Here is a 24,903-nt window from a genome sequence, read left to right on the forward strand (position 1 = left end):
GAAAAGGACAACTATTTTAGCGGTTTATCCATAAATTGACAACATTATATTACATATTTTTTTTACAAGAATTCATGAAACGATGACACAAGTGAGATAAAAGTGGGGGACACTTTAACAGTTGTCTGGAAGAATTAATACATTCTCAACATTGTTATTAGGTGCACCATACCTACTTTTATACGACGCAATAAATTAACATTCCTATGGTTATTCCTGTCCTACAAATTGGAATCAATTACAGTGTGTAGACCAAGAAAAAAGCAACAGTAGTTTACCGATGTTCACCTCTTAAATTCAATTCAAATATACAAACCAAGAAAATAAATCCGGGTCATTGTTAAAATCATTATGGAGAAAGACTCATTGTATAAGAGTTGCTAAATGAACTTAATAAGATATGCTGCATGTAGGACATGGTTCGAAAGTAAGACTAAGGCATAACCTCTATTTTATAAATCTTATTACAGTTACACTAGATCTTTATTTGTCTGTTTACATACAGCATGGGGAAGATACCATTATATCCTATAGTGCAAAATAAGTATCACCTGCTTGCTTTCTACAAAGATTATCCAAGTGGAATATGTTCACATAGGTAAAGGTAGGCATTATCTATATTATGCAATGTATTATAGATAAACTCAACCCGTTTGTGTTTGTCAGGGTATAAATGGGGGGTCGGGGATGTTATGTATTCAAACGTTAGTATCATCGGCTGGTCATATGAAAGGATTGTCCACGTGAGCCATGTAACGAAAGGCAGAGATAAACATTGATCTTCAAAGCACTGTACACACATACACTAGATACGTTATCTGGCAGAATCTAAATGCATAAAGAAAAGACGAATAGACATGACTAATATCCACCGTACCACAGCTACCTATGGCCTATGCTTGTTGGTCTAAATTCATCTGATGGGGATGTACCCAGTATGGCTCATAAAGTAGCTGACGAAGTGTCAGTTTTAAGTTATGTAATACTGAAAGGTGTAAGTGCCTTACTTTACGGTATCTGTACAGATACCGATGACATTTTGTGTTCTTGTCTTTCATTTCGCTTATGTACTTTGTCTATTTGCCTTTTTTGTTTTATTTGTTTACTTATTTGCTTGATTTTATTATGATTAAGATTATTACACAATTATTATTGTTGTACCCTATTTTTGACATTTTACCTTTTATGTCTGTTTAGATTTTCACACATTTCTTGTTAATATAATGGAACTGTTACGACTGTTATGCAAGTATGAGGCTTACCTAGCTATAAAACCAGGTTTAATATACCATTTTCTACATAATGACATGCCTGTACAAAGTCAGGAATATGAGAGTTATTTCCAATTTGCTTTAGTGAGTTTAAGCTTTAGTCATTTGATAGAGGACTTTTAGTTCAGAATTAGCATTAGAGTTCAGTATTTTTACTGGACTTTAAACAAACAATGATAACATCGTGATTTTCTTCTTCAGAAAAAAACAATGTTTTATCGGTTAATTAAACGGTTCATTGCTTACTTTTCTAATCTATTTTTTTTCAACAAGAACAAAGATTAGAAGTAAAAAATCACTGATTTACCAAATTCTTTTTGTATTGATTGTTAATCACTGTTTTTCAATCAAATTCTTTGATTTTTCATTGTGATGGTTAACTAAAAAAAATATGTATAACTTTGAAATTGTATTCAGATAAATACATCTTCCTATATCTATCTACTTACAAATTTTATCTAATTTATAAATGATACTATTAAAAGATTTGATAATGGAGAATTGGAGCAGTTCTTGTCGGGTTGTCACCTACATAAGTTTAGATTCTATGAATTCAACTCTCAAAAATTTGCCTCCATCTAGTTAAAAGACTGTTTTTTCAAGTGCGTATCTATATCAATATGTACATTCTAACAGAACTCATGGGAAATGTAACAATCTACTATTCAAAAAAATATTATCACATGCAGGTTGTCTTCAAGAATCCACATCCGGTATACTTTTTTAAGTCTTGTTTCGCGTCTTCTATTCACCTAAGTATATGTTACTGAAAGAATATTATTTTACAAACCAAGACGTTTTGCTTTTATAATATAGATACACCATTTGTCAATTAGCAACCTCTGACTGTTTATTGACGTTTATAACCTCAATACACCTTCATCTATCATGGATGAGCTATTAAGTTGATATAAAGTGACACCGCTACACAAATGTCGGTAAGCATAAGACGCTAAAAGAACATCTTGGTTACATATGCAATGATGCTGATTAGTACACAGGTACCGAATGACTTTGCAGCGAAAGAGGTGCTGATGAGGCGATGTGCTGTCGATGACAAGGTCAATGTTATAATAGTACACAGTGCTAATTCAACAGACAGATAATGATTATATTTAGATTCATCGATAATGATAATAACAACATTTATAATAGAACATGTAATGAAACATACAGATAGTCAATATTTAAATTATATTCTAAATGAGGCTATCTGATACACCTTATGGCGATATGGAAATCTGCGCCGGTTGACCAGAAAATCTACTTCCCTTGAACTATTGACGTCATTCAAAAATATTTTTTCCATTGTGGCGTCAGATATTTTGTGGTATGACGTTAATTTTTTACGGGAATCTTTTTGATGTCTAGTAATGGTGGACAAATATCGATAAGGTGTATAAGGCATAAAGAAACTTTTTTAACATATAAATTATTATATATCCATTCAAAGCCAATCGACACCTTCGCGTAAATAAATGCATTTCAACATGCAACATTAACATTATATAAATGTAATATCCCACAAATGATATGGGAGACCCTTTTATAAATAATTTGGTTGATTTTGACTTTTTAGAATATAGTATTTCGGTGACTTTCATTTTCACATCTTAAATTTATCTATATAGAGAAGCAACAGTTACACTATGAATATGTTTTTCTAGTATTTAATTCTTTAATAGGATTTCCCTTTTATAACGTTAAGTGAATACGGACGATATTTAACCGGTGGCTCTCTTAATAAAATTAAGGTCGCTATTTATATCAATTACATTTTGAAATGATAATATGCTTAGGTTTCAATTCCCTCTAGCAAAGTTGACTTTAATTGGATTGGATATTATTCTAGGCCCTTTTCGTCATTTAGCTCTTCAACTGTTACAGTAACAGTTTTCATATATCATTGGCTATTATATTTTCGGATTTGAGAGTTTAAAGGTATATTTCCAGAATAAGCTTTGAACGCATGACGTTTTTTAACGTGTTGTTTTCATTTTTTAAACGTCTTCATTTTGATTTGTTGATTGAAGCTAAATATCTGTTCACATATGCGTACGTCGCAAGAGACGACGCCTATTTGGAGTTCATTCTATTTCCTCTGTTTCTGATTTTACCTTTGTGTCTTTCTTCCTAATCTAATTACAAAATTTGAATATCGGAAAACAACTGCAAGTACCCAGAGATACAGTTTTGGAATGATTTAAAGTGCTAGCTTTGATTTTGATTATATGTTTGTCAGTAATGTAATTGTACAGAAACTAAGACTTCCAAGACCCTCACGCAATATTAAGTTCAAACAATGCAAACCTTTTTACAGTATCGATGTCATCTAACACAGCTTATTTGGCTTTCCAAACATTTTGCTTGCCTGATTAAAGTTCATAAACAAAATATTTCATTCACACTAACATCGGAATTATATCATTTAAGCATTATCGTACAAATTATTTTTGTTCAGGAGATTTTATATGATCTTAAGCATCTAAACAGCTATATCGTAATGAAGAACATTTTTGAATTAGTGTAAAAGTTAATGTTGAAAAGCTAAAGTAAAAGAAAAGCACTGCAAAAAGATCATACGCTAAAAAGATCCAGAGTGTCCTTTTTTTCTTAATAACTCCATGCAAACTTATGCCAAGTTTTAAAGAAGGAACTATAAAAAATGTTCACCTTATTTAAACAGAATAAGTGAAGTGTAAAAAAATCAATATAAAATAAAATCAATTTAAGTTTGAACGATATACTCTTGTGAAAAAAAGCTACCTATTTTGACAGAAATAATGGCATAAATCACAAGAAAATATTTTTGTTTTTTTATTAGCATGTCTCATTCTACATTAATATATATGTATAAATATATTTATTTCTAACTTCAAATCAAATATTTTGTCTATGCAAACAATGATCTGAGGCCTAAAAAAAGAAATTGGTTAAACATAAAAAGTATGATACATACTACTTAAGTATACACAAACAATTGGTTAACATACATTTACATGTTTTACGTGTTAGATAAACGTTATTATTTAATTAGAAATTATGGCATATTTCCTTTTTTATTTTTTTACATTTTAATGCAATGATTGTCATTAATATGCAATTTGTAATTCATTTGGAAAGAGACGGAATGAGTTGAATTTTGTATCTACCATTATTAAAAAGATAATTACATTTATAATTAGAACTGTAACAAATAGCACCATAATCTAGCATGATCATAGTTTTCAGACAGAACCGTTTCTGAACATGCTGAGCTCTTCCCTTCCTAAGATATATGACATTATGTAATAAAGATGAGAATTACAACAGGGAATGTTCTGATGTTTAATATTAAGTGATTTTGATATTGTAATAAATAAACTCATCATAGATACCAGGACTAAATTTAGTATAAACGCCAGACGCGCGTTTCGTCTACAAAAGACTCATCAGTGACGCTCGAATCCAAAAAAGTTAAAAAGGCCAAATAAAGTACGAAGTTGAAAAGCATTGAGAACCAAAATTCCTAAAAGTTTTGCCAAATACAGCTAAGGTAATCTATGCCTGAGGTAGAAAAGCCTTTGTATTTCAAAAAATTTGTAAACAGTAAATTTATAAATTTAACCATATCAATGACAATTTATCTTATGCTTGTAAGATAAAGTTGATTAATTAATACTTTTAAAACAATTAACCAAAGTAATAGTTAAGTAATATTACAGGCATCTGAATGTGATGGACAATACCAATATGTTTTCCCGAGATACTTTGAATTAATAGACTATAATAATGCTAAATGAATGCCCACTTATTTTCACTTCTGGTTTTTTACTCTATCTTTTTTTTAAATAGTATGTTGTGACAGATAATACATTTTGATGAAATAATGCTGATTTGAGACAATAAACTCGCTAGAAAATAGTCATTTTGTTTCGTGTGAATTTATCAGTAGACTAGATTAATATAAAAATGATTATTACTTATTTTGTACTCATGGTTATTTACCCTTTTACCAAACAATAATGCTGTAAAAATGAAAGCATTTTTATAATTTGCGCTTTTTTATTTTGGGACGGAAAATACTGGTAGCAACTAGCGTGTTATGCAAATACATAAACATTTTGTATGTATTTCAAATCATCAATAAAAGTATCGCAAATTTTCCCAAAGCTTCTTGTATTCTACTTAATGAAAATAATGAAAAGTGTAAATATGTACAAATGTTAAATGAAAAGAAGTTCGGATATACAACTAAAATGCATATTCAATAATACAAAATGTCACTTCATAATGATAAAAAGAACACCGGATGTGGCTGGTATATCATTGCCACCTACCTGTATGTTATATGTATCCATAAATACTACAGTTCAAGAGAAATCAATGTATGACCAGGTTACAATATTAATACCTAAACATACATAATATCTTGTATTTGTATTGACAAAAGAATGGATATTTGAATTAATATAAGTAACTTAATTTTACTTTTCATTAAAAATTATAGATGCATCATTACTTCGAGTTGGATTTCAATTACGACTGGTTCAGTGTGAACAATTGGGAGTTTGGATTTCAGAAAACATATTATATCAGCATAGATTTTCATCTCATAAGACAAAATAATGGTTTAATTCATTAAACCCACGCTTGTTTAAAATAGCATGTTTACAAAAGTACCAATTAAATTATATACCACAGCGTTTGACAATATGAAGAACAACCGTCGTAGATATTTTGTTGCAGCTAGCATTTATTTCAGATTTTCAACACTCAAAAATATATCAAACCACTTTTTTTCTCAATTTTTTTTTATAGAATGATTGAGTATTTAAGATGGAATTTTTTCTAAAGATCTTAGTGTATATTCATACAATTCGAAAGGTTTCGCAGATACTGTTTGGACATACCTGTATCAATCCTTTTAACACGCTCTTGATTTTGCAATATTTTAATCTCATACGAATTATGATCAGTGTTGTGAATAGATTAATGCACTTGTCAAGTTGAAATGTGTTCACTTGTGACATCAAAAGTTAAATCAAAATGTGCACAATATTAAGCTGGAGACATCCTTTACAAATTTATATTGTTACAATATAACAATACATTATCTATTTGAAAAATGCAGCAATGTGAAAAATATAATTTGTACAGATGAATTTTTGTGCAAGTTTCATTTAATTGATTCTAGTTTATTTGATAGATGTATTAATTTGTTGAATTTTACATTTTATTTGTGTAATTTTAAATTTGAAACTAAATATACTAAACGTTTTTTCCTTAAATAATGTACATTTTTATTATGACAAACAATATGACAATCGTTTTTCTGATATAAATATTGCAGGACACTATATGAACTTCACAGAATTTCATATCTAGAAAATCCATATGATAGTTTTGATACAAAAAATATATGAGATTTACATTGTATCAAATGCCTTCAGTGAGATTAAGAAAGAAAACAAAACTAAATGTCATAAGGCAGTATCAATAAAACAATACGTCAGAAGCAACATAATAGTACATTTACTTATCAATACACTAGTCTTTAAAAGTAAAACATTACTTAATCCATCACAATATTTATTTTCATAACCTTGCAACAACTTCTTTGGAATGTCCAATTATTGTTTTATTATCATCTATCACGATGAGTTATTCATATCTAAAATAGAAAAAAATAAAATGCATTTTATAAAAATATAAACTTATGTGTTTGCTGAAAACTATTTTTCTATAACTCATCCCTGTTTAAGTGTGTTTTGTGTTTTAGACATTTTCGTTTTTAGAAATGGCGTTGTAAGTTTATAATTTCAACTTATGACTTTGACTGTCCTTTTGGTATTTTTTGCCAGTCTTTTACATGTAATTTAAAGTAAAGAAATAAAGAACTAATTTGTTGCTGTGTATCATATTAGTTCTTCGTTCAATGTTTGTACATAAATCAGATCGTTAGTTTCTCGTTGAAATTGTTTTACATTTGTAATTTCTGGGCTTTTAAAAGCCAAATATGTGGTATTGGTTTTACTCATTGATGAAGGCTATACAGTGACCTTGAGTTGTAAATTTCTGTTTCATTTGGTCTCTTGTGGAGATATGCAAGCATACAACATTATTTTTATATAATGATCAAACCCAAAGTGTTTATTTCATACTGGGTTACATCAAAAATTCTTTTTGTTTCACATAAACTTATTTTATCTATTCTATTGACCAGTTGTTGAACTTTCAAAAGCCACTAGGAAGATATCTCCATTTATTTAATCTTTCTTTATGAGGAATATAAAAGTATAATCACCAATTTTTTGTTTGTGTGTTAATAAGGCTTCTTCACAATCGATAGGACTACCGTCCATATTAGATAATGTGTATGTATTATGTGACAGTGACTTTATGTAATCTTCTCTGTCATCTTCCATGCTTGGACCCCAACTTTTAGCAGGTACTGTTAATTTTTTCACTCTCTGTAAAATGAAAAAGATTATTTGAAATCATAATTACCAATCGAATATCAACGATTTTAAAAGCAAGATTCCAAAATTATGATACTACATTGTCTTTATTGTCAAAAACAGATGATATTTTCAAATAACAATACACACTTTCCTAACTGGTAGAGCTGTTAGTTAACTAATTAACATTTGTTTAAACTGAAGTGATACCTGTCGAATTGACAAATGGATTATATGTACGTTTGGCCATGACATAAAATAGCAAAATAGGCAATTACAGATCCATAACTAAACAGCAACCTTAATCAAATGATATAAAAGCATAATTTTTTTATGACCTAATTTTAAAGCCCTATAATAAGCTTACCTCAACTATTGTATCCCCTTCAGTATTAATGATTTGAATAATCATCATGAGAGGAATTGGGACAAGTGAAACCATTCCTAATATCCAACCAAAAACTATCGCCCAAGTTGGATAACTTTTTCCATCATACGTCACTGGACCCAATGTTATAATACTAAAAAGCCAGATTCCCTAAATAATAAAAAAAAAAAAAGATAAAAGACAATCAAATACAGTCCAGTGTTAACATTGCAGTTCTAATATACCAACAGATATTTATATGTTGTAATTTGTAGATGTAAACAATTATGATCAGAGGGCTTGTAGATTAGCATGGTCTTCACCATCAATACACAGCAATAATTTTTGTATGATATTAAAGCTTAGGCTATTTTCGTTTTTGTAACCATGTCTTTAAAAAATGAAAACAACACGTCATTAATTTGATGCGTCGCAAGTGCTTTTTCTTGAGGGACACTCATAGCCGATTATTTGAAAGTCAAGGACTTATAAAAACCGACACAGACGATCAGCTATACATTAACACATAATAGTAAAGTGAAGACTGCTTATTGTGGGAAATGATTTTTTTTTTTTTTCATTTTTTTTTTAATTTGCATCCTGTGTTAGTTTTCACATACAAAAAAAATGATGATCCATTCCAAATACCCTCCTCTACACTAAATAAAGGAATTTAATTATTTTATTTTTTTTTGTAAAAAAAAAAATAGCGATAATATATCCCATTTTAGGACATACAGCCACAGAATTGATTTTTACATCAGGTCGAAAATTTCTTGTATAATCCAATTATCCATCAAAAGATTCCTCTAAATGATGTTTATAACTCAATCTACCCTAAACCAAAGTATCATATATAACAAAGCCGTTGGTGTTATATAGCAGTGAAATTACAGGTATTACAGCACATTTATAGCAATGAATGTCATTTGAGTTTATTCAAGGAAAAAATAAAAATTCCCTTGACTTTGTTCTAGAACTTGGTTGATTCCCCCATACAGTTTGACTATAAATAAACTCATTATAGATACAAGAATTGAAATTTTATATTTGCGCCAGACGCGCATTTCATCTACAAAAGACTCATTAATGACGCTTGAATAAAAAAATCTTAAAAAGGCCAAACAAAGTACGAAGTTGGAGAGCATTGAGGAACAAACATTCCTAAAAGTTTTGCCAAATACAGCTGAGGTAATCTATCCCTGAGGTACAAAAGCCTTAGTATTTAAAAAAAAATGATTTACTGTATGATTTGTAACATAAGTACATTGTATGTTATCAATAATATACAATACTGTGATGTATCAATACATTTTATCTTAAAAAAGTGAATATGAAACTAAGATATTATTCTCAACTGTTTTATCAATTTCATTGTATTTAAAATAATCTAAAATCTCTGTCGTGTTGTTTTTTTAATTTAAAAACATTAAAAAAATTAGACAATAAAAACAATAAAAAAGGTGTTAACTAGACTCATTTCAAGATATCACCAGATGCTCCACAGGACGCAGCTTTATACGACCGCAGAGGTTGAACCCTGAACGGTTGGGGCAAGTATGGACACAACATTCAAGCTGGATTCAGCTCTAAATTTGGATTGTGATTAAATAGTTGACACAGAATGAATGTGGTCTAATGAATTAAAAATTTGTTTTTTGCCTTTGAGCAATTCATTCAAATTACTAATGGAGTTTGCAACAATAAGTACTCATTTAAATACATCATAAAATATTAAATTGTAAAAAAAGTGCTTGTTATCACTGAATGGTAAAGATTGTTTTCATTTATCAGTTGGTAGTAAAAGTGAGTAAACATTGTATATTGTATAAAACAATGATTGAAGTTGATTCAACTACTATTCTGGACAAAGAAAGATAACTCCAATTGAAAATTTCTTGCTATTGCGCAATATTGTGCAATTATATATTTCTTGCTATTGCGCAATACTGTGCAATTGAAAATACTTGCTATTGCACAATACTGTGCAATTGAAGATTTCTTGCTATTGCTGAATACTGTGCAATTGAAAATTTCTTGCTATTGCACAATACTTAATATAATAATTTTGGATCCTGATTTGAACCAACTTGAAAACTGGACCCATAATCAAAAATCTAAATACATGTTTAGATTCAGCATATCAAAGAAGCCAAAGAATTTAATTTTTGTTAAAATCAAACTTAGTTTAATTCTGGACCCTTTGGACTTTAATGTAGACCAATTTGAAAACGGGACCACAAATTAAGAATCTACATACACAGTTAGATTTGGCATATCAAAGAACCCCAATTATTCAATTTTTGATGAAATCAAACAAAGTTTAATTTTGGACCCGATTTGGACCAACTTGAAAACTGGGCCAATAATAAAAAATCTAAGTACATTTTTAGATTTAGCATATCAAAGAACCTCAAGGATTCAATTTTTGTTAAAATCAAACTAAGTTTAATTTTGGACCCTTTGGACCTTAATGTAGATCAATTTGAAAACGGGACCAAAAACTAAGAATCAACATACACAGTTAGATTCGGCATCAAACAAAGTTTAATTTTGGACCCGATTTGGACCAACTTGAAAACTGGACCAATAATCAAAAATCTAAGTACATTTTTAGATTCAGCATATCAGAGAACCCCAAGGATTCAATTTTTGTTAAAATCAAACTAAGTTTAATTTTGGACCCTTTGGACCTTAATGTAGATCAATTTGAAAACGGGACCAAAAACTAAGAATCTACATACACAGTTAGATTCGGCATATCAAAGAACCCCAATTATTCAATTTTTGATGAAATCAAACAATGTTCAATTTTGGACCCTTTGGTCCCCTTATTCCTTAACTGTTGGAACCAAAAATCCCAAAATTAATCCCAACCTAATCCTTTTATGGTCATAAACCTTGTGTTTAAATTTCATAGATTTCTATTCACTTATACAAAAGTTATGGTGGGAAAACCAAGAAAAATGCTTATTTGGGCCCTTTTTTGGCCCCTAATTCCTAAACTGTTGGAATCTCAACTCCCAAAATCAATCCCAACCTTCCTTTTATGGTCATAAACCTTGAGTTTAAATTGCATTGATTTCTATTTACTTATACTAAAGTTATTGTGCGAAAACCAAGAATAATGCTTATTTGGTCCCTTTTTTGGCCCCCTAATTCCTAAACAGTTCGAACCAAAACTCCCAAAATCAATCCCAAACTTCCTTTCGTGGTCATAAACCTTGTGTCAAAATGTCATAGATGATTATTTACTTAAACTAAAGTTATAGTGCGAAAACCAAGAAAATGCTTATTTGGGCCCTTTTTGTCCCCTTATTCCTAAACTGTTGGGACCAAAACTTCCAAAATCAATCCCAACCTTCCTTTTGTGGTCATAAACCTTGTGTTAAAATTTCATAGATTTCTATTTACTTAAACTAAAGTTATAGTGCGAAAACTAAAAGTATTCGGACGACGACGCTGACACCAACGTGATACCAATATACGACCAAAAAAATTTTACGGTCGTATAAAAACAAATCAAATTTACACAATTTTCAGAAGACATCAATTAATGACAAGAACTAAATTATGATAATGATATTTTTCTAAGAGATGGAAATTTGTTTACTAACAATGTGTTTTTAATCTCTCAAAATGAAGCTAAATTGAAACGTTTATTCATGAATGAAAATCTGCATGCAATGTGAAGTATTTAGATAAATATATTAACAATTGTATAGATGTCAAATTATAAAATTAACCAAAGACATGACGTTCAAGTCATTGACCACTTTATGACATATACTGTTAGGCACCTTGAAATGTCATTTCCTTGGTATAATATATGAAAAGTCATGTCTGTTACAAAAAAGTATTAATATGTTTTCAAGTAAAGTGTGATAGTAAATATCATTTATGTAAAATGACCTAGGTCTTAATAGTTTTAATGGATAAACAATGTCAAGATATTGGACGAAATGTTAATTAATATTAAAGCAGCTACATAGATTATTGCAACTATCATAGGCAGTTTCTTGAATTAAAACCGACATTTACTTATCAGAACACAAAAAAAAAAAAAAAAAAAGGAATATTCAAAATTTTTCTTTATCAAATGACAAAAGCAAAAGCTAAAACACATCACATGAATGGAAAACATATGTTATAATATTGACTTGGCAAAACTAGGTAAATTGGTAATCCGTAACATATAGTTATATATAATATTTCATTGTGTAACTGTGTTAACAAATCATGGTGTAAATAAAGGCAACAGTAGTATACCGCTGTTCAAAAATTCATAAATCGATAGAGAAAAAAACAGAAATGTTTGTTTATGGGAACGTCATGTTGCCTATCTAGGGCCATTAACATTGGAACAATGAATTTCTTATTCTGGGTCTATTCTTCTAGGCATATTAAAATAGAGGCAACTGTGGTGGTATACAGCTGTTCAAATGTCATAAATCGATTGAGAGAAAGCAAATCCAGGTTACAAACTAAATCCGATGGAAACACATCAACTATTAGATGTTTATGATGAAGATGTGTTTAATATATATTAAATTGATTCTCGTTTAGTATGTGTGTTCAATTTTTTATTCAAAATGTGATTTACATCCAGTGGGGTAGTAACCGCAAACAATACCGAAAACAGACAAAAGTTAATGTATTCGGTAAACGAATTGGCTAGAATTTTTCAACTCATATGGCCATGTGAATACAATTTCTCTCAGTTGTTAATTTGTCATCAGTGGATCTGATGCAAGTTTTATCTTTTGAACCATCGTTTATAAATTCTGGAATGACCCTAGATAACAACGCATTCAGTATTTTTATCTACCACAATTTACAATTTAACTAAAGGCAAAACATTCCGGTCAATAACCATATTTATCATTTCCTTGTAGTCATGTTCATTTAAAATATGTTTTTGTTTGTTGTCTAATAAAGTGTGATAGCAAATATAAATTATTAGAATTGACATTGGTGTCAAGGACTTCACAGTTTGAATTTGTTAACCAAAAAAAAACCAACATTAACTTACAAAAATAACGGATGGTGTTACATATCTCCACATATAATGCCAGATTGCATGTGGCTTATATCCAATCATCAATTCAATGTCTTTGTAAAACCTTTCTGTTCCTAAATTCACAAGAAAAAAATTTGAATTAATAATCAATTATCTATACATTTTTCTCAATTTTTACACTTCAAAACAGATTTATTTATTCATCATGTTGCTATTTCATTTTGCATCTTCACATTTTTTCATTTCTGAAAATGCAATCTTTGCAATTTGGTTTTGAAGTTGCTCTAACATAGCTAAATGCCACTGCAGTGGTGAAAATGATACCAATGAACGTTGTCAGCTGGTGTATGAAAATGATGTATGCTTACCATATATCCATGCAATAACGAGACATTCTATAAGTGAAATCATCATCAGAGAAAAACTTGCACAATACCAGTCCATAATCTGTAGAACATATATTCCTCCCTGAAATTAGTGAGTAAAAGAGAGTGTTTAATTTCCTGGAATACCAGATCAGATGTTTTAATAAGATTATCAAGTAATGTTTTTTTGTCAACAAGATAGACGACAACAGTTACGAACAGAATGCTTCAGTCCTATCCTTCATTATCTAGTTCGTAATTAACTTATATTGTATATCTTATGTATTGTGCTAATGACCATTTTTAGAAACATCATGATTGTAATAAAACATTATAACATATATTGCACCTTAGATATAACATGTATATCAATTAACTAATACTTTTAACTAGGACTTTTACAGATGATCCCGAAAACACTAGTAGGCATTTTATACACCATTGTAAAGATAAATCAATTTAGATTTACGATATAACAAGATTTAGTGGGGTTGACAGCCGAGAAATCGGCATATTACGTAATTTCGTCACCGCCTGGCATTTTTCTAAATCGCGAGTTAAGTACCTTGTGTTATATAAAGGTATATAAGATTTTTTTTTCTGAGACAAGTGCCTGTGTGTGTTCATGACAAAACGAGCAAAATAATAGGTTTAGATGCATTTAAATATGAGGGTTTAACAATCAAGTGTCTATATATGTATTTTTTAGTCAGGAACATCTTGAAGGATTTAAGACTACTGACAGATGTCATAGAGTAGGGTAAGTCGTTCCAATCCCTTTATGGTTCTTGGGTAGAACGATTTTTTCCACGATGTGGTGTTACATAATGGTTTAGGGAATCTTTTTAGCAATATTTCTAGTAAATCTTTCTGGTGGTATGTGTTCATGACTTGCTGTGATGTTTAGATTCCAGTTTGTTGATCTTTTAAAGCATGCGCTAGAACGTGCATAATTTTTTCAATTGTTTTCCTCTAACAATGTCCAATAAAGCTGTACTAGCTTGTCCCTAGCAGATAATCTGTACCGTTCTGTAATATAATCTCCTTGGGTTTCCTTGTTCTAAATCTTAATTGTGCATATCTTTATTTTAAGATGTAGTTCATACTTATTATAATGCCTTGATTATGTATGGAATATTTAGATTGTGCGGAAGTAAGAAACAATCAATTAGTTATTATGACAGCCAATGTATTAAACAAGTATTGTGAATATTTTCACTTTCCGTCTAAAATGTTTTATTTGTATTCCTTTTTCTCTTCTTTTAATTATATATACACTATGCATTAAAGAACAAACACATGTATTGAAGTAGTTAACTACCTGTGTAATACACGGTAATCCAAGAAGAAACTCCACGAAACACCCAACTGCTGCTAGAAGTACTCGCTTACTTCTGAGTAAGCGTGGGTACTCGTCAATAAATGAACTTATGCAAGTCTCAAACATTCCGAACTAAAAATAGAAATAAATGACAATTTTAAGCAGACAGAAATTGCAAATAATTAAAACTATGTCTATCATCTTGACTTAACTTTGAAATGGGAAGGGGTTTCGGTTTAACATACTATTTAATCAATCATTAAAAATCAAAAGTTAAAACATAAATTTAACAGTCACAAGGAATGTATTTATGCTTAAGCTCTGAATAAGGTTAAAACCTTGAATAAATATAAAAAAAAATATGGTATATATCTAAAAATATATAAACCAACTCGAGGATGGGATTTTGCAGTTAAATAGACAAGAATATTAAAAGGATTGTTGTAAAAATTCCTGAAAACGAAACAAAAAAAATATGTCCATTTTAACATTACATTATTGATGTAAGTTATACAGAACTGTTTTCTACTCAATCTATTAACAACCGAGACAAAAAATAGACAAAACATTTACAGATGTAATGTTGAATGAAAAAGAACAAAATTTAGGAAAACCTAAACAGATGAAGTGTTCGGTAAAGAACATTCTGTATAACGAACACCAATTGATAATATGACTGCATATAATGTATGAAGTAACATTAAGACACTCAATCTAATTTCAATGTTTAAGGACTGGAAAATTGTCCGTATTAAAATCAAATAGTTCATAATTAAATAACAGTCCAATATGACGACGTAAATTCTAAAAGCAAAATTGTATTGTAGAAAGTTCCAATTTTCCAGGCCTTTGTTTTAGTACATATTTATTTGTTCATTTTAATACCTCATAACTACAATAAAAACCTATTTGGGGACGTTGTTGCCTGTCCTCAGTCAACGCACCATAGATGATACTGCTTCACCTGTCTTTGTAGAATTAAAGAGCATGATAATTATTATTCCGGCTTAGGTGGTCACTCTCAATTTAAGAGAAAAGAAATATTGATTATCTTTTTAAATTTCAATCTTTAGAAGTTTTTAACAAAATGAAAAAGAAAGAAAAATGAAAATTGTCAACAAAATCAATATAAAAAAAAATCGTTATTCCTTTTTTAAAATCCACCTTTAAAATAAAGCAATTTGTAAGATTTCTAAGTTAAGATAATATAGGGAAGACACTGACCATTTCTAAATGTTGTATCTTAATTTGAACTTTATCAGTTAGGTTATAAAAAGAGCTCTTGTGGTTTTTGAATGTATACTGTAGTAATTCAGTATACATTCTTCTTTAAAGCTCAATGGTAGAATAACTGTGAGTTTGAGAAGTTTGTAAATCGTCTCAACCTTTAACGCTATATCGTTTATACATATGTTAATTCAAATGCCCATCACAAATAAAAAATATTGTTAGGTCAGAATTAAAGAAAGATTTCGGTAATTTATAAACTCTGTGTAAAATAACTTGCATGTTGGACAGGAAACACATGCATGGAGAATACAAGCACAGTGTTATTTTCCAAAGGCAGGTCGAGCTGAATAGGAATAATATCACAAATTATAGTACGTTTAAATACATCTAAATCATTTCTTTAGTGTTTCACTTCTTGGTGATGTGTTATCAGTTTAATAATGTTAATCAGAATCTTCTCATGTTCTACATTTTACTGATGAAAAGTTCAAAAGATGTATGACACGCAGGCACTTGTCTTAGAAAAAATTTCCTATTATATTAAGGTATATAGGAATGAATTTTTTTTTCTGAGACAAGTGCTTGTGGTATGACAGCCTAAATATCTGTTTATAAAGAAATAAGAAGAATTAGTGTGATTGCTTATGAAACAGATCTACACCATAGACTAATTTTGTAAACGTTTATTAACACATTAAGGGGTACTGCAATGCAAGTGAGTTTCTTTTTAAGCTCATTTCATACATGCAAACTTGGCTTGGTAATTCATTCATTTTTTAACAAAAGAAAATTACAGCTTGAAGTGACAAGCCACAGCCAATGCTAATAACATCGAAAGAAATTTGTCAGCCCATGTTCATTTCGCACACTTTAACCCAATATAAATTTGTATACAGTTTTTGGCATATATTTCGCCTGTTCAATTCACATATAAATCATCAAAATTCTTTTCTTGTATTTGGAGAAAGAATTTGTAAAATTTCAGGTTTTTCTTCCTATAATATTCCTTTTTGATTAATGAAACAGAGAAGTATAATATAAACATACATTCTGATAAGGTACTTTTAAATGATGTTGAAGATCAACTACGCTTTAACTATTTGCTTTTTAGGATTTGATTATTTACCTAAATTTTAAAGTTACAAATCTTTCATTAACTATCTATAGATATGACTGGTTTAGAAATGTATTTTACTGGTTCCAAGAGAGAAAATGCTGGAAAATACTGAGAGCTATTTATATAAATGATACAGATTTGAATACTTTCGTTTTAACTTAAATAATATATAACGTCAGTGTAGAAAATGCGACTTAATTGTAATATTTACATATATATATTGTAATACACTCGAATATCATAGCTACCATGTTTGATTATTTTTTCATACAATGGTAACCTTAGTTAGAAGACATACAGCACTTATCACATTATATAATACAAAATTGTTTATTATTAATACAAACTTATATACATAATGCATCGTCTATATTAAATAAAAGTACACAATGTTCATTGACTGATGTCACACATGTAAATAAAGTGGTTCGAAATTAGCAAATCTCCAAATAAATAACTTACTAAAAATGACATGGGAAGACTTGTTATGATTTTAAATTACGTTGGCAGAACACACTAAACAATAACACCGACGTATTTACTCCTTATCCCAAAAACACAATAATTTCGTCTATCATTACGAAAAAAATCCGAAGACTCTACTTAATGTTTGGAACAAGTAATATGTATAATAGTAGGTTGGTATTTATCTATATATCATGATTGCATTTATCTAAATACCTTAAAAACTCATCAAAGATATACAACAATGTTTAACTGAATTTGCCTATCTGATTGTTAATATTCAGTGTTTTGGTAGAGTCACCAACTATGAACCACTTAATTCACAACCATGAAATATTTTATTTTATGTATGATATATGAAATATCTTATATCTTAACGTGATAATATAAACATAGATAATAATAGATGAATAAGTAAAGAAAACATATGATTGTATCCTATGAGGGCTGTTCCAGAATTAAACTCATTTAAAGTAATTGAGGCACACTGTAAAATTCCGACATCCCTTAAATAAAATTGTTCATTTTAGTTAAATTCTGAGAAATTGCAACTACCGATATTTAATTCATGGGGGCCTCCCATCCCCCACTGACAATTTCTGGAACAGCCTTACAAATGAAGAACACATTTGGAGTAATTAAAACAATATAGACTCGAAATATATTTTATTCTTGAATAATTAAAGAGTTTCATGAACCAGATGGTTATTGTTATGTTTCTTTTTTTATAACACATACGGTTGAAAGTTGTACTTCTTGGACATTATTCGAATGTTGCTCAATAAAAACTAGAGGCTCTAAAGAGCCTATGGCGCTAACCTTGGTCTATGTGAATATTAAACAAAGGACGCAGATGGATTCAAAACAAAATTGTGTTTTGGTGATGGTGATGTGTTTGTAGATCTTTCTTTACTGAACATTCTTGCTGCTTACGATTATATCTATAATGAACTTGGCCCAGTTGTTACACTGGAAAATGATAGTAAAAATTTACAAATTTTATGAAAATTGTTAAAAATTGACTATAAAGAGCAATAACTCCTTAGGGGATCAATTTTGGTCATGTTGACTTATTTTTAGATCTTACTTTGCTGTACATTATTGAAGTTTACAGTTATCTCTAACTATAATAATATTCAAGATAATAACAAAAAAGTCAAAATTTCCTTAAAATTACCAATTCAGGGGCAGCAACCTAACAACTGTTGCCCGATTGGTCTGAAAATTTCAGGGCAGATAGATCTTGACCGGATAAACAATTTAACCCACGTCAGATTTGACCTAAATGCTTTGGTTTTTTTAGATATAAGCCAAAAACTGCATTTTATCCCTAATTCTATTTTTAGCCATGGCAGCCATCTTGGATGGTTGGCCGGGTCACCGGACACATTTTTAAACAATATACCCTAATAACGATTGTGGCCAAGTTTGGTTTAATTTGGCCAAGCAGTTTCAGAGGAGAAGATTTTTGTAAAAGATTACTAAGATTTACGAAAAATGGTTTAAAATTGACTATAAAGGGAAATAACTCCTTCTCCTTATTTCTGACTTGGTACAGGCAAGATATTCTAGCAAACTGCTCAAGTAGACTTAATAAAGCCGAAAAAGTTATTAGTGCTAGTAAAAATGGCTTAAATATGATATTTATGGGTAACATGTATTACAAACTAGCATATTCTGATAAAACGCCCCTGATAAAAAAAATAATGCCTATCATTTACCTAATAACATAACATTTATAAATTGTTTTGGAAGAGATCCAAATAAAAGGTTGATTGTCTATTGGAAAAAAATGTCTTATAAAACCTATAAATTTTTACTAATATATTAACAAACACATATATATACTATTTTATCCATATCGATTATTAATTCATCCCTGTTATATGTATCCAATATAATGGGATGTTGAATAACTGCAAAAGAGAAAACTAACTTCCAGATCATAAATGACGAACAATATCAGGTGACTGTACTGCAAGCAAAGAAGGTTCAGTAATTACTTTGAAACATAACGGGAACGACAAATAAGGGTACAATGACAAAACACGTTGTCAATGGCTAGCTATTTTTCAAATCAGACTGCTGTCTTAAACTGTTTATTCCGACGAAATATGTAAGTTAAAGAAAGAAAGACGTCGTCAGTAAATATTTCAAGAAAACAAAAACTCGTCTTTCCGCTATAAAACTAAAAAAAAACATAGTTTACATCAAATTTTCTTGAACAGCTTTAATAACCATAATATTTTGTCTCTCTATTCGACCGAAAGAAAACATATATATTAGGAAAAAACAAGTTTAATTTGGTTAGAGAAAAACTGTATGTACACAGAATTAATATTACATTTCTTATCTTGTAATTTGTAAATATAAATATATCTTCATATTTAAAAAAAAACTGTATCTTAACGCATATATTGTTATTATCATGGTCAATGTATTATTCCACATGCGGTACCTATTGCGTAAAAGCTTTTGTTTCTTTTGATTGTATTCTGGAAATGCTGAGTTCAACGAACTTGAGTATTACCCTAGCCATGAATATTGACATCGAATTATTAAAGTACTTTCTCAGTGTCTGTAATGACATTCAATCGATTGCTCCGCTTTCAATAGATGTATTTTCTATACAGATTAAGGTAAAATGTACTTCTCATACATATCAATTTACGTCTAAATTATTTAAAAGAATGATACAATTAATTTCACCTATAGAGCTACAGATGTACACACTAGTTTCAAACAATCTTTTTTTTATTAATATTTATCTACTCTAGTACACAGTGTTGCATACATTATTAAATTACAATATATTCTTAATATATAATATATACAATTATAATATCAACCTCATAAATACATACTCCTTTCATACCTAAACTTATAATAATTACAGTTTTAAGTGAAAGTACGCAAATCTGTATCAATCTGTAATCTGCTAAAATAAATTCATTTTCATAAAACCTTTGCTTTTTTCACAGAACACTAAATACATATTGGGAATCACAATGGTGTCAACTCAGTCAAACGATTATGTTACACATTGCAAAACTACTTTCAAAGCAAAATCTGTTTACTAAATTAAGAATATAACAATGTCAAAATCTAGGGTTTTTTGGCGCCAACATGGACATATTCATTAGTGTTTTATTATATAGTTTTAAACACTTGAAAATGATATTTTGTTATGTAGGTTCTTATTTTTCTAAAGAATCAAATCTAACGCATTGAAATAACACCATTGTAATCTTTTAGGTTAAATCTAAAGATTCATACAACAGTATGGATCTGTTCTCAATATTTCCCAGCATTTCTATCGTATATGATTTAGAACTTGAGATTTGTAGTAAGGCAATGATTAAAATCTTACCTGGCTATCTAATCCGATGGTGTATAACATTAGAAAGAACAAAACTGCCCACAATGGTGATATGGGTAGTTTAGCAACAGCCTCAGGATAAGCAACAAAAGTTAGACCAGGACCTTGAAAAAAAGATAATTGAAAAAACAACAATAAAATGCTAGATGATGATTCCTAAAAAGTGTTAGGGAACATAATATTATTATAGAAACATTTCTGATGTAATGAGAAAATCTTTTTGTTGGAAATTAATAAAGAAGGCTTAGAAAAAAACTACATTTTGTCAAATACGATTGTTTAAATTAGAGGAAATAAGTAGAGAGTACGGTATATACCATACATGAGGGAACTATTAAATCGACACTATTTTGTAAATAATAGGTATAATACCAAAAATTTCCTCAAACAATCAATTTACTGAAATATATCTGGAAAGTATTGAAATTATAAATATGCCATAATCACCTTGTTTAACAACTTCATCTACAGTTGTACCTGCTGTATGTGCCATAAATCCCAAAACAGAGAAAATCACAAATCCAGCAAATATGCTTGTACCACAGTTTATAATTGGAACTAACATAGCATCTCTGAAATTATATCACACACAAATGAGGTAAGCAATTACTGTCTTCGAATTAGCAGTAGTCGTTACTACCATGATATTAACAGGTTTAAGTTTAAGATAAATTTCCATAAAAATTTCTTTCGACTATTTAAAATCCATATGACTTTAATGTCTCATTTAGTTTAACATCTTTTTTAATATTTGGAGACAGTTTATTGTCTGAAAAGGATGATTAGGCAAATTTTTTTATTCATACAAAGGACTCAACTTATAATTTGCGTATATCTGTTAGTCTTATTTCTTATCTTTATCTCAGATTGTAATTACATTTGTTATTATTCTTTTTTATTGTAATAAGTAAATATATATTAGAGTTATCCCTCTTTATATATTATTTGTTTACCTGTACGCATTGTTATGGAAATTATTGTAACTGGCCATTGTTATTATACCACCCCATGCCATTCCAACAGAGTAAAATATCTGTAAGGCAGCATCTCCCCATACCTAATAGAATAATACAAAATAATCAAAATTAGTTAATTTTTGTCTTAATGAAGTTTTTAGAAATACTGTAACATGCATTATATATCCTAAGTTTCGGTAAAACCACTGATATAGGACATCTATTTGGTATAATGTGATAAGTACTTCAGACTTGAATGTCAGTATGTAGGTTAAACGTCTATAACAAAGCAACACAACAAAAACAAATCAAAAGTCATCTAGAGGTCATCATTTTATCTTTAACAATATAAAAATGTCGAAGCAATATGTGAACTCATATAAACGACAAACGTCTAGACAAAACATATGATACCTATGTAAGTTCGCATAACAAATATTTAAACTAAGACCTTTCTCCATGTACATTAGAGATCATAACCTAAGAAAGTCCAATAGGAACTCACAATAAATGTAGATATAAAACTCTAAGCAAAACGCCTCCTTTTCTAATCTGACAAACCTATCAGTTAATTTTATCAAACTGGTTTTGTTACTGTGAATGCGTACAATCAAATGAAACAGAATACTTACTTGATAATCTGCTAGTTTCTCCCACCTAGGGATAATGTAAAACTTGATACCTTCTACAGCTCCCGGCAGCGTAAGGCCTCTTATCAATAACACTAACAAAACAAGGTATGGAAAAGGAGCAGCAAAATGCATCACCTAAATAATAACAGTTGTTATCAATATTTTGTACTGTCAAAATTAGTTCTATTAGCAAAAATGGGAATATTTCATTTATTTAAAATAGAAATGCAGAGGCTTTCCATATAAACCTGAAAAAGTTAAGATTTTGAAAAAAAAACATTTTTTTTTATCACACTCATGTTAAGTGTACAAAAAAAAACCCAAAAAAAAACCAAAAGTAAGAATCAAACCTTATGTACAATGCTTTGATGAAGAACAGATTTGTTATGTGATTTTTTTAAAGGCACACATAGAATCTGTCAATTTCAAAATAGATTTTACTTAGAATAACATTGTGTCATAAGAATGGGGCGCTACAAAGATCAAATTTTGAATAAAAATGAAACAAAATTAAATAAAAATAAACAAATTGGTTTAAAATTATGTGATGATAAGCGACGGCATGAATGATCATTGTTTGTTGCTCATTTATGCAAACCAATAAGAATAATTATCTTATCAGTAAGATTTGAACAGTTGGTGAAAAAATAGTCACCAAAGATCTCGATCTGAAAATTTAAGACGCTATACGACCATAACCCCTACTCTAGCCAGATGATTATCATAACAATGGCGCTCAAATTAGAAAAGTCGGAAGGTCAATTCCGTAGTTAAACATTCAAAATGAAAAATAAAATTAAAAAAAAATCGTCAAACCTGGCAAAAGCATCTAGGTGTTTTGATTGACTTAACATATCATGAGAAGTCAATATACAGGCGTATGAATAATAATGTACACGCATTATACATTATTTCTATCTTCCCACATTTAAATGAGTAAGATATGGTGTAAGTTGCAACAATATATAAAAGCGAATCTATTTCATTTTATTTAAGAGTAGGAATAGAAATGATTTGAGGTAATAGTGCACGAAATTATAAAAGTACTGAATCATTATCAATCTATGAAAGGAACAACACTTTTTATTATCGTCCTCATATATTATACTTGCTAGGCAATCATTATCCATGGGGCAAAAAACTACTCCCTTTAATTAAGGACAAGACAACTATTAGCATCGATATCAGTTGTTTTTTCTTACAATCAATAACCACTACATGTGGTATTGTGTCATATATACATTTTTAATAAACCTGTGTAAAGAACTTCGGTAAATCAATCTATCATATCATTTATTGCCAAAAAGAGACTATGACCATTACAATTACAAACCAAAAACAATAGTAGAACACAATCACGAATGTTGATGGAAAACTTGAGTTGAAATTTTCAGTGTGAAAAAAAGTGTGAATTTAAACTATGCCTTAATTGATTAAGTTGTTAAACATTGTCACTGTCTTTTTGTATTATCATGTTAAACGTAGGATATACAACCTGATACATTGACAGTCCAAATGACTCACACGTTAAGCATTTATATGAAAACTTAATGTCACATCTGTTCACACAAGAAATTATCATTTTTCAAACTTAGTCTTATCACATACTACTGATAGGATTGTGTTATTACTTATACTTTTATGACATAATGATAATGTAACTACAATAGATACAAAGCATATTTTGATACATGATGAATTCAAACTGATGGTAAGGTTCATCTGCCGAAATAAATGACTACATGACAGTTGGCATAAAAATAAGTTTATCTGCCAAAACAATGATCATCTGCTATACACACATATATATATTTTTGTTCCATGAATGACATAACCTTTCCTAATTGAAAATTAATTTAGTTTTATTGCATCAAATATAATTAAAATTTATGTATACGGTAAAAACTCATGAAAGATACCAATCGTATGTGAATGTCAGACGAGTGTTTCGTATAACTCTGCTTCATCAGTAACCCTCGAAATAAAACAGTTGAAATGTTGAATCAAATACGAATTGAAGAACAATTTGAAAACCCAAAATTCCAAAAAGAAATTTAAAAAAATAAGCCTTCTGCGAGTATTGTACTGCAATACTAAGACCACTACTGGTTAAAAATAATTGTACTGGAACAAAATGCGAAATTATTTGATCCATAACTTGTTATGCTGTAAACTATATTACAAATATTAAGTCAATATCTTCCAGCATGACGGTAAACAAGTGTGGAAAACTGACCATCACTCTGCACAAAGTTATTAGACCGGAACAAAATTCGAAACTGATCTGTTTCTTGTCATGATAAAACAATATATCAAATAATCAATATCGTCAAGCACGAT

General features: G+C 29.5%; 1 protein-coding gene across 2 annotated transcripts in view; it reads right to left on the reverse strand.

Moving 5' to 3' along the window:
* Positions 1-4,074: 4,074 nt before the first annotated feature.
* The window catches only part of LOC143085474 (sodium- and chloride-dependent glycine transporter 1-like), a 50,055-nt gene continuing 29,226 nt past the window's right edge, over positions 4,075-24,903 (reverse strand). The window contains exons 6-16 of one of the 2 annotated variants that reach the window (XM_076261836.1): positions 22,564-22,698; positions 21,929-22,032; positions 21,423-21,547; positions 20,967-21,079; positions 16,292-16,357; positions 14,785-14,916; positions 13,467-13,566; positions 13,111-13,211; positions 8,079-8,249; positions 7,558-7,723; positions 4,075-6,924 (exon numbers count right to left, since the gene is read on the reverse strand). In XM_076261836.1, the coding sequence (XP_076117951.1) occupies positions 6,905-6,924; positions 7,558-7,723; positions 8,079-8,249; positions 13,111-13,211; positions 13,467-13,566; positions 14,785-14,916; positions 16,292-16,357; positions 20,967-21,079; positions 21,423-21,547; positions 21,929-22,032; positions 22,564-22,698 (1,233 nt within the window). In that variant the 3' untranslated portion in view covers positions 4,075-6,904. The remainder of the gene's footprint in view (positions 6,925-7,557; positions 7,724-8,078; positions 8,250-13,110; positions 13,212-13,466; positions 13,567-14,784; positions 14,917-16,291; positions 16,358-20,966; positions 21,080-21,422; positions 21,548-21,928; positions 22,033-22,563; positions 22,699-24,903) is intronic. The other variant, XM_076261837.1, reaches the window with a different exon arrangement.

Source organism: Mytilus galloprovincialis, chromosome 8, assembly GCF_965363235.1.
Source record: "Mytilus galloprovincialis chromosome 8, xbMytGall1.hap1.1, whole genome shotgun sequence".
Lineage (NCBI taxonomy): Eukaryota > Metazoa > Mollusca > Bivalvia > Mytilida > Mytilidae > Mytilus > Mytilus galloprovincialis.